This window comes from Dipodomys merriami, unplaced genomic scaffold (assembly GCF_024711535.1).
Source record: "Dipodomys merriami isolate MVZ:Mamm:240054 unplaced genomic scaffold, mDipMer1.0.p SCAF_21, whole genome shotgun sequence".
NCBI lineage: Eukaryota > Metazoa > Chordata > Mammalia > Rodentia > Heteromyidae > Dipodomys > Dipodomys merriami.
In genome coordinates, this window is record NW_027203493.1 from 9,744,884 (window position 1) to 9,757,937 (window position 13,054).

At 41.6% G+C, this 13,054-nt stretch overlaps 1 protein-coding gene across 2 annotated transcripts in view; it reads right to left on the reverse strand.

The window, feature by feature from the left end:
• Positions 1–13,054, reverse strand: part of Ext2 (exostosin glycosyltransferase 2) — a 123,511-nt gene that overhangs the window by 103,004 nt on the left and 7,453 nt on the right. For both annotated transcript variants that reach the window (XM_070032538.1, XM_070032539.1), the window contains exons 4-5: positions 8,789–8,905; positions 315–510 (exon numbers count right to left, since the gene is read on the reverse strand). In XM_070032538.1, the coding sequence (XP_069888639.1) occupies positions 315–510; positions 8,789–8,905 (313 nt within the window). The remainder of the gene's footprint in view (positions 1–314; positions 511–8,788; positions 8,906–13,054) is intronic.

Genomic DNA, 13,054 nt, shown 5'->3' on the forward strand with positions numbered 1-13,054 from the left:
GTAAACATAAAATACATGTGTCTGCTTTTTCTAATATGACTTCCTATGAACTTATCCGATCTGAGATTCTGAAGTACAAGTATGATCATTCATGCAGTACATCATACTTGTACTCTGTCCAAACAGCTTCCATGAACATAGTATGCCAGGTACCCATGTGGTAGCAGAAGAACTGCAGTAATGTGCAACACTGCATTATGCCCTCCCTTGGACAACAGTCCCAGGGTGCATGTGGAAAATAACTCCTGCTGCCAGGAGTTTTACCCTGGGACAGTGGTTTCTCCTGAGCAAGAAAGGTTATAAACAATACTCACTTGCAACACCTGGGGGTAATCGAAGACCTGGTGGCTGTGGCAGCGCTTGCGGACAGAAAGGACGCCCTCTGAGAGATTCGTGCATTTGTTGAGAACCAACACTGACTCTCTATGTTTGTTCTGGAGGGCTTCTAGCTCCTCTCTGTATTCAGGATGGAGTGCCATCTGAGAGGACAGGAGAAAGTATCTCCGGGGACTACAAAGGAATAAGAAGGAAACTGAAAAACTGCACCTGGTATGTTAGTCAAGTTAGAAAACTGAACTTAGAAAATACTTAGAAAACTTAGAAAAAACTTAGAAAAACTGAATTTATGACAACAAGTGTTTGCTCACCAGAACTGATTTTTTTCTTAGAAATTATACTACATAGCATTATTGAATATTTAAAATATTACATGCTATAAGAAAATAATGTATAGTTCACTTGTATTCTGAAAATATTACATCATCATAGTTTCAAGAAAAGTTTGTGCATGTGTGTATATAAGCATGCGCACACGTGCTTGCATGTGCACTAGTCATGGCACTTGAACTTGGGGCCCAGGCACTGTCTCTAAGCTTTTGTGCTCAAGGCTAGCAATCGACCACATGAACCAAAGTTCTACTTTTGGCTTTTCTGGTTGTTAACTGGAAATAAGTGTCTTGCCCAGGCTGGTTTACAGGATTACAGGTGTGAGCCACAAGGGCCTGGCTTAGTAAAAGTTCTCAATGTGAGTTAAATACTCATGATGATAAGAATGAAGAGCATATATAGAGAGAAAGGGAATGTGACTAGTTGATGATTCTTCAGATAGAACATCAGTGTTATCTTTAGTTAAAATCTGAGTCTCAGATCTAAAAGAAACAGTTTGGCTGCATTCTTCAAACAGGGGAGAGGGAATCCACATGATTGACAGCTTGGCAAGTGGCATTCCTATGCCATGGAGAGGCTCTGGGAAAAGAGTCCCCATCATTAAGGCTAAACAGACAGTATAAGAAGTTGAAAATCAGAAGTGAAAAACTTCTGATTTCCAAAGCGTGGAATCAGTCTCAAAATATGGATGGCAAGGCTGCTTCAAGGAAAATGGAATAAAAAACGGATTTCTAAGTATAGATCAGGAGGCGGAGGCAGGAGGACTGCTAAACCAAGGTCTTCAAGGCCAACCAGGGCAACTGTTATGGTTTGAATCATAAATGTCCTCCAAGCACTCATATGTGGAGAGCTTGACCCCAGTGCAGCAGTGCTGGGACAGGCACATGAGCAGCACTACTGGATTACACACAGAGGGTGCATTAAGCTGTATAAACACTGTACCTCATAGGAGAAGGCAGAATCAGAATGCCCTGCAGAGCTGGAAAACCTACAGATACTGACACATATTCATGCACTTGATATACATGGATGCAGTAAAAATGTTGGTCTATGCAGATTCAGAAATAAGTACAGATGTTAATGTGTTGATACTCAAAGAACTCAGAAAAGACAGATTCAGGGTCAGAGTTCAATGCTAAGAAACAAAGTTCTGTTTCAGATGCTCAATAACCAGGAACACTAGATCTCACTGTACCAAAGTTCTGGCTCCAGAACAACTATATAGATGTGAACTAGAATCTAACTAGTTCCCCCACACACATGCTGGCCTTCCTTGACCTCATAGGTGGCTGATGGAGAATGCCCATTTCAGTTCAGGTGGATTTGTTTTCCTTTCAAAACCTAAAATTACTAGCTATGATTTTCCTATTTTCTCCCAGTGGGGAGAAAATTATGCGGAGGAGGTAACAATGCCCGATAGGAAACGTACTCATTACCTTACTCATGTAACTGTAACCTCTCTGTACAGTATTTTTACAATAAAAAAAATTTAAAAATTATGCTGAGAACTTGAAGTCTCCCTCAATAGAAATGGCTGTAAACTCCTAATTTAGTTCATTTAAGAAAGAAAATGGCAAGAATTCTAGTTGGGACCAACAAGAACTGTGAGAAGAAGCTATCAATAGCAACAAGCCTTGGCTTCCCATTTTAAAAGGATTGAGAGAGACATAAAGTAAAAATAAAACAGAGTACTTGCTACTTTGGGCTGTCCTTGGGAGATGTGGGAATTCCCTGAGACACAAGTCTCACAAAGGGCAAGAAACCCAACATGGTGCTTGAGGCCTAACCTGCCTCGTCCTCCAAGCTCCTGCCTTTCCATTTCTGTTGTCCTTTGTTTTCAGAGGGCAGAAAAAGAATGTTCCTTTTAAAAATAACACCACACTCCAGAGCTTGACTTCAAGCTGGAAGGGCTGCAGTGAGCACAGGCCCAGGTCTCAATGCAGAAATCTATCCACTGGCCAGCAGAGAAAGGGCCATGTGCAGTGGGCCCTAACCTCTTCTGGGTTACTCTGAAGATCAGGTGATATCTTACCAAGTTATTGAACCACGGAACTTTAAAAACTAACTAAAACTTTAAGTGATCAAGTTAAAGATCTTAAATTCAGAATAGTTATACATAAAAATGAGAGAGATCAAATTACTACAAAAATACCACCAACGTAACAGTTTAAACCTGTGAAACCAATTATCTAAAAATGATCTTCATTGTTCCATGGGGTGGGCTCACCTTCATTTACACTAAGTCTTTTCAGGATTTTCTTCCCTGGATTAAATCTGGAGGGAATTAAAGGAAGTCCTAAACCAACAGAAAAGAACTAGATTATGCTAGAGATTAGATCATAACAAGAGTTTAGTACAAGTGGCTAAAAGAAAGGTGTACCTAAGCCAGAAAGGCCCACAGCAGCTAAGCTGCCCGATGGAGTGATCTTCACAGACTCTCCATCTGGCCACAGACTCTAGTGGTAACAATGCTGAAAGCCTTGTTTATAATATTGGCTTCTTGACTGGCATCTGAAAACTTAGACTTCAGGAAGGTTCACATAATCCCCAGAAGTAGTAAGTAAGGCTCACTGTGCCCAAATTGTGCCAACAAGATGGCTTATGTAGAACCCTGTCCTGCTATGTGGGAGTCTGGAGTTCTAGCTATGCCAAGAAGAGAGAGCCAATGCGATCAGCTCCCTACAAAAACCATTGTTCTGAGTCTACAAGCTATTCTGTTTAAAAACATTTCTCATGTGCTGCATGTCCTGTGTGGCCCCACAAAAGAGGATACGTGGGCACTTGGGCTGGTTCCCCTGGACATCACTCCATGCACCTCTCCCCTTCCAGACTGTGCTTTGCATCCTTTCACAGTGCTCAATCACAACTCGGGCTAAAGCAAATTCCACACAGTCCTCTGGTGTCTGGCAAATCACAGACACTGCAGGCACTGGCTATACCCCCCCCCTTAGTCACGACAGTCAAAAAGTCTATGTTTTGCCAAGCTTTCTGGTTGAAGCCAGCTGAAGTTCCCTCTCCTCCTGTTGAGCATCACCACCTAGCTTAATACTTGACACATACAGGCCTTCAATCAAGGTTTGGCATGAACCCAAGTGAAACACATTTCAGAACAACTTCAGGGAAAAAAAGAAAAATGGTAAAAAAAAAAAAAATCGTTTATCACACACTGATTTAAATAAATGCTCACAGAAGCAGCAAGCTAAGGAGAAAATTTTTCTACTTTTTATTCATATTTCACATTTCATGCAACATAAACAGGCCAAATTAAGATCCTCAGCACATGAGAGAAATCTGCACTGCCCCAGAGGGCACCAGCTGGCTCACTGAGATTACCCTTTCTCAATTTGTGGAACTCTAGCTTCAAAACAGGACATTGAGCTAAATATATAATTTTCCTCAGTAGCACACTCCATAAGGATTATTTTGTATTTTCATTTTGATTATTTTAAAAATAGTAAAGGCATATTTTTGCTCACAATAATGAATTTAAAAAATCCGTGTCTGCTATGGTTGAAATATTCCCACTAAAACTCTTCAAGTTGAAATTGAATCCCCACTGTGAAGGAGTAAGAAAGTAGAAACTTAATTCAACCATGATATTTAGAGATAGGATCTCTGGCAGTAATTATAGTTAAATGAGGCCATAAGAATGGGGTCCTAATCCAATGGGACAATGGCTTTATAAGAAGCCTAAGCTAGAATATTCTGTCTCATCATGCACCCCATTGGGAATCTGCAGAAGATCACCACAGCAAGGACCTCATCAGATACAGCTGCTGATCTTGAACATCCCAGGCATCAGAGCCATGAGCCAAATAAACCTTTATTCTTTTTTTTTTTTTTTTTTTTTTATGAGAGTGTCTCAACCAGTTTTTATTTCATTGGTAGTTATTTCTTTATTCATTAATTTAATTTGGATCTATTTATTAATTACTCCCTCTTTTTAAGTATACAGTCAGTCTTTGTTATCTATGCAAGAGTGATTTCAAGATCAAATGCTCAAATCCTTTATTTTTTTTTTTAATTTTTTTATTGTAAAGATTCTATACAGAGGGTTACAGTTACATGAGTGGGGTAATGAGTACACTTCCTCTTGAACATTGTTACCCCCTCCATTGTTTTCTCCCTACCATCCCCTCCCTCCCTCCCTTCCCCAAGGTTCTTTTTTTTTTTTTTTTTTTTTTTGATTGTGATTAAGTGATTACTTAATTTCCGGAAATTCACAGTATTGTGGAATAATGATGCTCATTTAAAGTCACACGTTCATTCTAACTTTCCTGGAGCAAATTGTCTATCACAGTCTGTAATATATAACGGTGTTCATATGTTATATACCATACACGTGATCAGCAGCATGGGGATATTTAGTAGTGGTTCAACCAGATGAGTGGGAGTTCTTTGTTTCTTAAGTCCTGTTAGTTTTGTCATATCACCTAACATTTTGGATTTATCATCCGCTTATCAGGGAGACCATGTACTGTTTGTCTCTTCGTTCTTGGCTTACCTCGCTCAACATGATTCCTTCTAGCTCCATCCATTTCCCTGCAAATGCCATTATTTTGTCATTTCTAATGGCTGCATAATATTCCATTGTGTATAGATACCACAATTTTTGGATCCATTCATCTGTGGTGGGGCATCTAGGTTGTTTCCATATCCTAGCTATTGTGAACAGTGCTGCAATAAACATGGAGGTGCACGTGTCCTTGTATATTGGTTCCTGTTGTTCAGGGTAGATGCCTAGAAGTGTAAACCTTTATTCTTTATAAAGTATTCTGCCTGTGGTGCTCAGTTACAGCAACAGAAAATAATGTCCAAGTACATATTTAGTGGGCTAATGAGAAGAGGCTAATGATTTATATTTAAAATAAGAATCATACAAACCAAGTATAGCAAAATGCATAGAATCTAGGTGACTGCAGGCATTATGTTCACTGTGAAAATTTTAAAAACAGCTCTCTACTTAAAATTTTTCATAGTAGCTATTCTCAAGCATACAAATCTTGTACCTGCAACAGATACAGATAAATGCTGTTCCAATGTGCTACAAAAAGGGAAGAATCCTACTGGTTCAAAGAGAAAACATGGCAGGTAAATTATATTATCACTCAACATGAAACCACATTGGCTTGCCAAACCCAATGAACCCACATGGATAGAATTCCACTATGTTAGTATACCATTAATTTTGTAGGTATTTTATTACTCCAGTTGTAAGTTTGCATGAGCTTTGTACTTTAGGAGTTCAAGCACAAGGAGTTTATATTTTTTCAATTGTACTTATTTTAAATAATAGTATAAAAGAAACAGTTAGTTAAAAACAAAAGACTCAGAACAGCAGTAAAACATTGGAAAAGTTACAAAGTCAGAGAATTCACATTAACCTATTTCAAAATTGGTGCAAAGCTTTAATAATCAAGCCAGTATGGGACTGGCTTAAGGAAAGACATATATGCAACAAGATTAGAACTGAGAATCCAAAAAGAAATCAGTATATGAAACACTGGAACCAAGACCATCCTATGGTAGTTGATGCTGAGATAACATTTTATTTTTAGAGTAACAAACATGTTCTAGAATTGGATAGTAATATTAATGGTAGGTGTACAACTTTGTGAATATACTAAACACTACTGATCTGCACACTTTATAAAACTGTGAATCTGGGTCAGGAACACTGGCATACCAGCTCTTGGGAAGTAAAAGAAAGATAATTATAAGTTCAAGGTTAGCCTTGCCAACATAGTAAGAAACTATTTCAAAAATTCATTTTAAAGCTAGGCATGAGCCAGGCACCAGTGGCTCACACCTATAATCCTAGCTAATCAGGAGGCTGAGATCTGAGGATTGCAGTTCAAAGCCAGCCCAAGCAGGAAAGGCTATGAAACTCTTATCTCCAATAAACCACCAGAAAACTGGAAGTGGCGCTGTGGCTCAAGTAGTAGTGCTAGCCTTGAGCTGAAGAGCTGAGGGACAGCTTTCAGGCCCAGAGTTCAAGCCCCATGACTGACCAAAAAAAAAAAAAAAGCTAGGCATGGGGACTGGGAAGGTGGCTCTGTGGTAGAGTGCTTGCCTTGCATGCATGAGGCCCTGGGTTCGATTCCTCAGTACCACATAAGCAGAAAAAGCCGGAAGTGGTGCTGTGGCTCAAGTGGTAGAGCGCTAGCCTTGAGCTGAAGAGCTGAGGGACAGTGTCCAGGCCCAGAGTTCAGGCCCCATGACTGACCAAAAAAAAAAAAAAAGAAGAAGAAGAAGAAGGAGGAGGAGGAGGAAGAAAAGGAGGAGGAGGAGGAGGAGGATCCTAAGTTGCAGGCCAACTTGTGCTACTGTCTCAAAAAAAAGTGGATTAATTACAATTTTTAAAGCAATAAATTAAGTCAACTCTGGGACTTTATTAATGGGAAACCTATTTAGGATGATGAAATAAGTTACAAGTCCAAGAGTCATCCAGTCTTTCTTTGCACTTGCCTAAAGGTATAAAAAATTTCTGACCTTGGCTTTGTACAATGACCAAATATCATCAGCTACACAAGTGACTACAGTTAGCTTCAGATTTTGGTGCCAGGCCACAAGGAAGAACACATGTAGGAGAGAATGGTGTTACTTCTCAAAGTCTAGGATGTTCAGAAAATGGTTCTATTTCCTTGAGATCCTTTTCTTTTGTTTTCTTTCCTTTTTTTTTTTTTCCTTTGGTGGGGCTTGAACTGGGCCTGAGCACTATCCCTGAGCTCTTCAGCTCAAGGCAAGCACTCTACCACTTGAGCCACAGTTTTCTGGTGGATTGGAGATAAGAGTCTCATGGACTTTCCTACCCAGGCTGGCTTTAAACAATTTCTACCACCAAATAGTATGAATGGATTTTAAATGTCACCTGGTATGACATTTTAGTGTTGGGATTTCAGTCACCTTTTTACCTTTACTTCTCATAGAAGAATAATTTTATTATAACCATGTTCATTTTAAACCTCACTGAATACTCTCCACTGTGCCACTACTGGGGCTTGAACTCAGGGTCTCACACTCTTTTTTACCCTTGCTTTTTTGCTCAAGGCTGGCCACTCTACTACTTGAACAACATCTCCACTCACACCTTTTGGTAGTAAACTAAGAGTCTAACAGACTTTTCTGTCTGGGCTGGCCTGGAACTTCCTCAGATCTCAGTCTCCTGAGTAACTAGGCTTAAAAGTGTGAGCCAACAGCAACAGTTTAAACCAATACAGAGGAAAAAAAAAAGTTAGGGGGAAAAAAACCCTGCCCCACCCATGCTATTGGCTCTTTTCACTTATCCTGCATATTAAACTATAAGCCAACTATGTGTCAGACACACTATGACAGTAAAAAGCAGACCTGGCCCCTGCTTCATTGCAGTGACAAAACCCAGAGTCCAAAGATGACAGGCTGTCAGCAAGTAATGATGCCAGGGCATAATGAGTGTCACTCCAGGAAAATGGCAGCATGATACATGAGCTAAGGCAAAGTAGCCAGTCCAGAGTGAAGAATGTACACCCCACCCACCCCCAAGAAAGCAGTTTTAAGTTGAAACCTAAAGGGTGAGCACAATGTAAGGCTGATTAAGATGAGGAGAAAGATTTCCAGGCAACAGAGAACATCCATAGCCCGAAAAGATGTAGAGAGCTAAGAACCAAAAGCAATGCATTCTCAGAGAGAAGTCTGGCAATGGAGATGGGTGGTCAGATGACATTGGGACTTGACAGTCATTTCAGGGATGTGGGGCTTTTATTCTTTGTTCAAGGACCAGACCAGTAGCCACACTAAAGGCAGGGACACTAAACAGAATGTTATTTAGGGAGATGGCAGTAGCCTAGGACAAGGCAGCAGCAGAGGAGAGGGAGCAGATAGATGTAAGGAGTATTCTCAACACAGAATCAATAGGACTTACTATTTTGATGTAAGAAGTAAGGAAGAAGGAATTAAGGATGCTGCAATTCCTAGTTTGGAAAACTTAGTAGGCAGCCCTGGGAGTTAACTGATAGGGTGCAGTGAGACAAATAGTATACTCATGAAATCATGCCTTGGTTACTGGCATACCCCCATGCTAGGCCTCACCAGCACTCCCAAAGACTCTGTAAAGGCACACTGGTGGTGCTGACAGTGTTCTTACCCTGGTCCTTTCTCTGGAAGAGCCACCTCAGCTGACAATGGACTGTAGACTGGGATGCTGACATCATACCCTTGCCGGTACGTCCATGTAGAAAAGCCACCTCCAGCCAACAGTGCCCTGAAAGCAAAAGACTTGTCAAATGATGAGAAGGAAAGAAGGTTCCCAATCTTATGAATCTGTGGAAGGGATAGGAATTACTGAGTCTTTATAAGAACAGTAACAGATAATACACATCAGCTGCTTCCTGTCTTGAAATTATCAGCCTTCTCCTGGCTCTTAAAAGTCTTTCTTTGCTTTCTCATCTTTTTTTTTTTTTTTTGGGGGGGAGGGGGGGTCCGGTCGTGAGGCCTGAACTCTGGGCCTGGGCACTGTCCATCAGCTCTTCAGCTTAAGGCTAGTGCTCTACCACTTGAGCCACAGTGCCACTTCTGGCTTTTTTCTTTTTGCTTATGTGGTGCTAAGGAATCGAACCCAGGGCCTCATGCATGCAAGGCAAGCGCTCTACCACTAAGCCACCTTCCCAGCCCACTTTCTCATCTTTTTTTAAATACATCATAGCCCAGGGACACTGTGAAGAGCCCCTCTGCTTCAGATCCCACTCACCTCCTTCCAGAGTCATACTTTATTAAACAGATTCACAGCAACAGGAATAATAGCAGGTCTGCAAGGCAAAACAGGCTGGGGCAGTCATTTTCCACCCTCTGCCTGGAACCTTGGAGATACTAGGCATGGAGAACAGAGGTGACTGAGTATCAAATCTTGAATCACATTAGGCCCACCTCTACAATCTCTGCCTAGCAGGTTCTCTTCTGTCATCCGGAGCCCTATGTCAATCACAGCAACTCGGTCTTATCAACCCAATACCTTGTGCAGGAAGTAGAATCCAGGAAGTAGACTTTAGTCTTCCCTTGCACATTGCATACTCTAGTTTTTCCTCTTCTTAATTAGAAAACAGTCAGCATATTGTTCTAATTGGATCCACAAGTAGTGCAATGACACTTCATCAGAGAGAGGAAGCAGGTGTCCGTCACACCACCTTTCCCTATTACTCTGTCCCAGAGGGCCCAAGACCATAGATGCCATTCTCTGGAGCAGTTTTGCCAGTTGTACATGCTGTAAACTGAGCCAAAATGTCTGGACTGAGAAACCACATTTGTTGCAATACTGATTGCTACCAATGTGCTCCCTGCCTTGATGACAACCTACATTCCCTTCTAACATGACCAGTTTAAGTTCAAAGATATTTCAACCACCTCTGGAAATCCCACTCTGTTTGTTTAAGCTTTATGAAACCAAGAACTGGTGAGTGAGGTAATGTGAAGGCTAAAAACCTCTCCAGCTGCCAGCCTACTTCTGACATGTAATGACTATCCTTAGTACCAACATACGGTCTGATTTTTCCTGATTAGCATGCAGTCCTGAATCCATCCAGCATGAACTCTTGGGTAGGTTCCATGGCTATGAAGGCAAGCAGACTCCACACAGGCCTATGGTCCTTGTGCAGAGAAACAGACATGGATACTGTAGACAGGCACCAAGCTGTCCAGGTAAGCCAGGGCTGTGGCTGATTAGGCTCTTACACCCCAGCCCCAGAGGAGAGGGGTGAATGCATGTGGAAAGAAAGGTACCAGGCACACATCACATCAACTTTTTCTTTGATTCTGTTATTCTGTCCCTGTGGCCTCAATCTTGTTACTTTGTTTGGGAGGGAGGGGGAGAAGGGGTTTAGGTATTAAGCAGCAGCAGCAAGAGAATATGGTGTCTGAGAATGCCTGTGTCACAGAGCACACATGCAATCTCCATTTGCTACCTTAGAAAGTGCCATTAGTCAAACTCACCTCACACCAGCCCTGCTACTCACAGACAACCACTGACTGTCTCAGCCTCTGCTGCCAAGCTTTCCATAGCATGGTCATGGAGCAAAGATCACAAGCACCCTGGCTTTACAGAACACATGTTTCACATTGACTGAAAAGTGAATTTCTCAGCAGCACATTCTGTTTTCCTATTATGGATCCCTAAATCAGAGATCAGTTCCAGAGGCTGAACAGAAAACGTGTGGCTGAGAAAATATTAGGATGATGATCACACCTGTGAAAGACCAATAATTCTATCAGTGGAAGAGTTCTCAACATTTGTGGCACCCAGAGCTTCAGACTGACTACAGGGCAGTAAGCTTCTCAGCGTTGGAGGCTTCCTTCCCAGCCTCAGGCTCTCCACCCTCCTATCTCCCATCTTGCAGATTTCTCACAGTTCTCCTGTTACTTCAGCACCCTCTGCCTGTAAGTTTATCCTCTGCTTTCCTAGAAACCACATGTCTAATCAGGCCTGCAAACTCCTCAAGTATAAAGCTTGCAACAAACAAAGCAAAACAAAAGCTGACCAATCCTACTGGTCATCCTTTTTTGTTTACTGAGTCAAACTGAAAAACTGTTTTTATGGATTTGGCATTGGGTAATCCAACTGTAATCTCAGCTACAAGAGGTAGAGATTGGGTGGCCCATGCCCTGCCATCCCAGCTATTCAGGAGGCATGGATAGATGGATCATGATCCAAGGTCAGCCAGCCTTCAAGCAAAAGCAAGACTCCAAAAAATAACTTTAAAAAGAGGAGGGCAGGGCAGGGCAAGGGGGAGGGGAGAGCTCGAGTGGTAAAAGTTTACCTAGCAAGCTCAAACCCCTTTAAACCCTAGTACCATTTATTAAGGTATTTCTATTTATCTGTCTGTCTACATTTGTTTATTGTGCCAGTATTGAGGCTTGAATTCAGAGTCTGGGCCCTGTCCCTGAGGTTTTTTACTTACGACTGATGCTCTACCACTTGAGAAACAGCTCAACTTCCAGCTTTGTGGGGGTAGGAGTCTCACAGACTTTGCTGCTCAGGCTGGCTTTGAACCACAATCCTCAAATTTCAGCCTCTTGAGGAGCTAGGATTATAGGCATAAGCCACTGGCACCCAGAATACATACACATATGCGATAAAATATATATCCAGTACATTTGAGCAAAGACTAGAAATGTGCTGATATTAAAGAACTACTATTGAACTAGTCATGGTGGTACATGCCTATAACCCCAGCACTTTGGAGGCTGAGGAAGGAATATTGTAAATTTGAGGCCAGTCTGGGCTATATATGAGCCTTTGTCTCAAAAAAAATTACTTCTGTGAATATTTTTAGGTATGTTGCTGGATATGACCTTCTGGCCATAGCTTCAAGCCCATATCTTACAAAGTCACACAGACTATGTGCAGGTAAAATCATATATGTCTGGGATTTGCTTCTAGAAACACTGGTGGCGGGCAGGCAGAACCCATGAAACAAACTGGCCTCAAGTTGAAGAGGAAGCAGGTCATCAAGCATGGGCTCACTCTTCTCTTGGGTGAACCTGAAAATCTCTATCACAAGTTCAAATAAACAGAAATTTGTAAGAGGTATGTGCGGAGAAAGGATAATAAAATCTGAAGTAATAATATTACAAACATCCCTGAGAAAATTAACATCAGGAAAAGTGGTATAATATGCTCCCTCTATGTAAGTCAAAATAAAATGGGTGTGTACATGGGTGTTTGTATCCAAATCCATAGAAAAAATGACTATAAGAACAAATACTCCGGAGCTGGAAAGGTGGCTCAGTGGTAGAGTACTTGCCTTGCATGCATGAAGCCCTGGGTTCGATTCCTCAGCACCACATAAGAAAAAAGCCAGAAGTGGCACTGTGGCTCCAGTGGTAGAGCACTAGCCTGAGCTGAAGAGCTGAGGGATAGCGCCCAGGCCCAGAGTTCAGGCCCCACGACCGGACCAAAAACAACAACAACAACAACAACAACAACAAATATTCCAATATTCTAATAATGGTATCTCTCAGGAAGAAATGAAACCCGAGAAGGAATGAGGGCAGATGTTAAATACTGTTCTTTATTTACTCGCATGCTGGTCAACTGGTGTAAAGAAAGTTTGTTTGCATCATACAGAGTTTCTTAAATTAAAAGAGAACTAGAAACCAACTGAAGCAGCACAATGGATGGATACACAAAGCAGCCACTTCCCTTCCATGCAGGTCCTTCCATTTCCCTGTGTAAAATAACACCAATGATGTAAGACTTCAGCTGATCCTCTGCTCTGGCCAGTCTGCTTTCTAAGTTATGAGCAATGTGATATTCAGCTCCCACTAATGTTCTCTACCTCTCCTCAGAATCCAGGAGCAAGAATAAAAAATATGAAATTTCACAATCAACCACTGCCTCAGTGAACTCTAAAGGAGGACC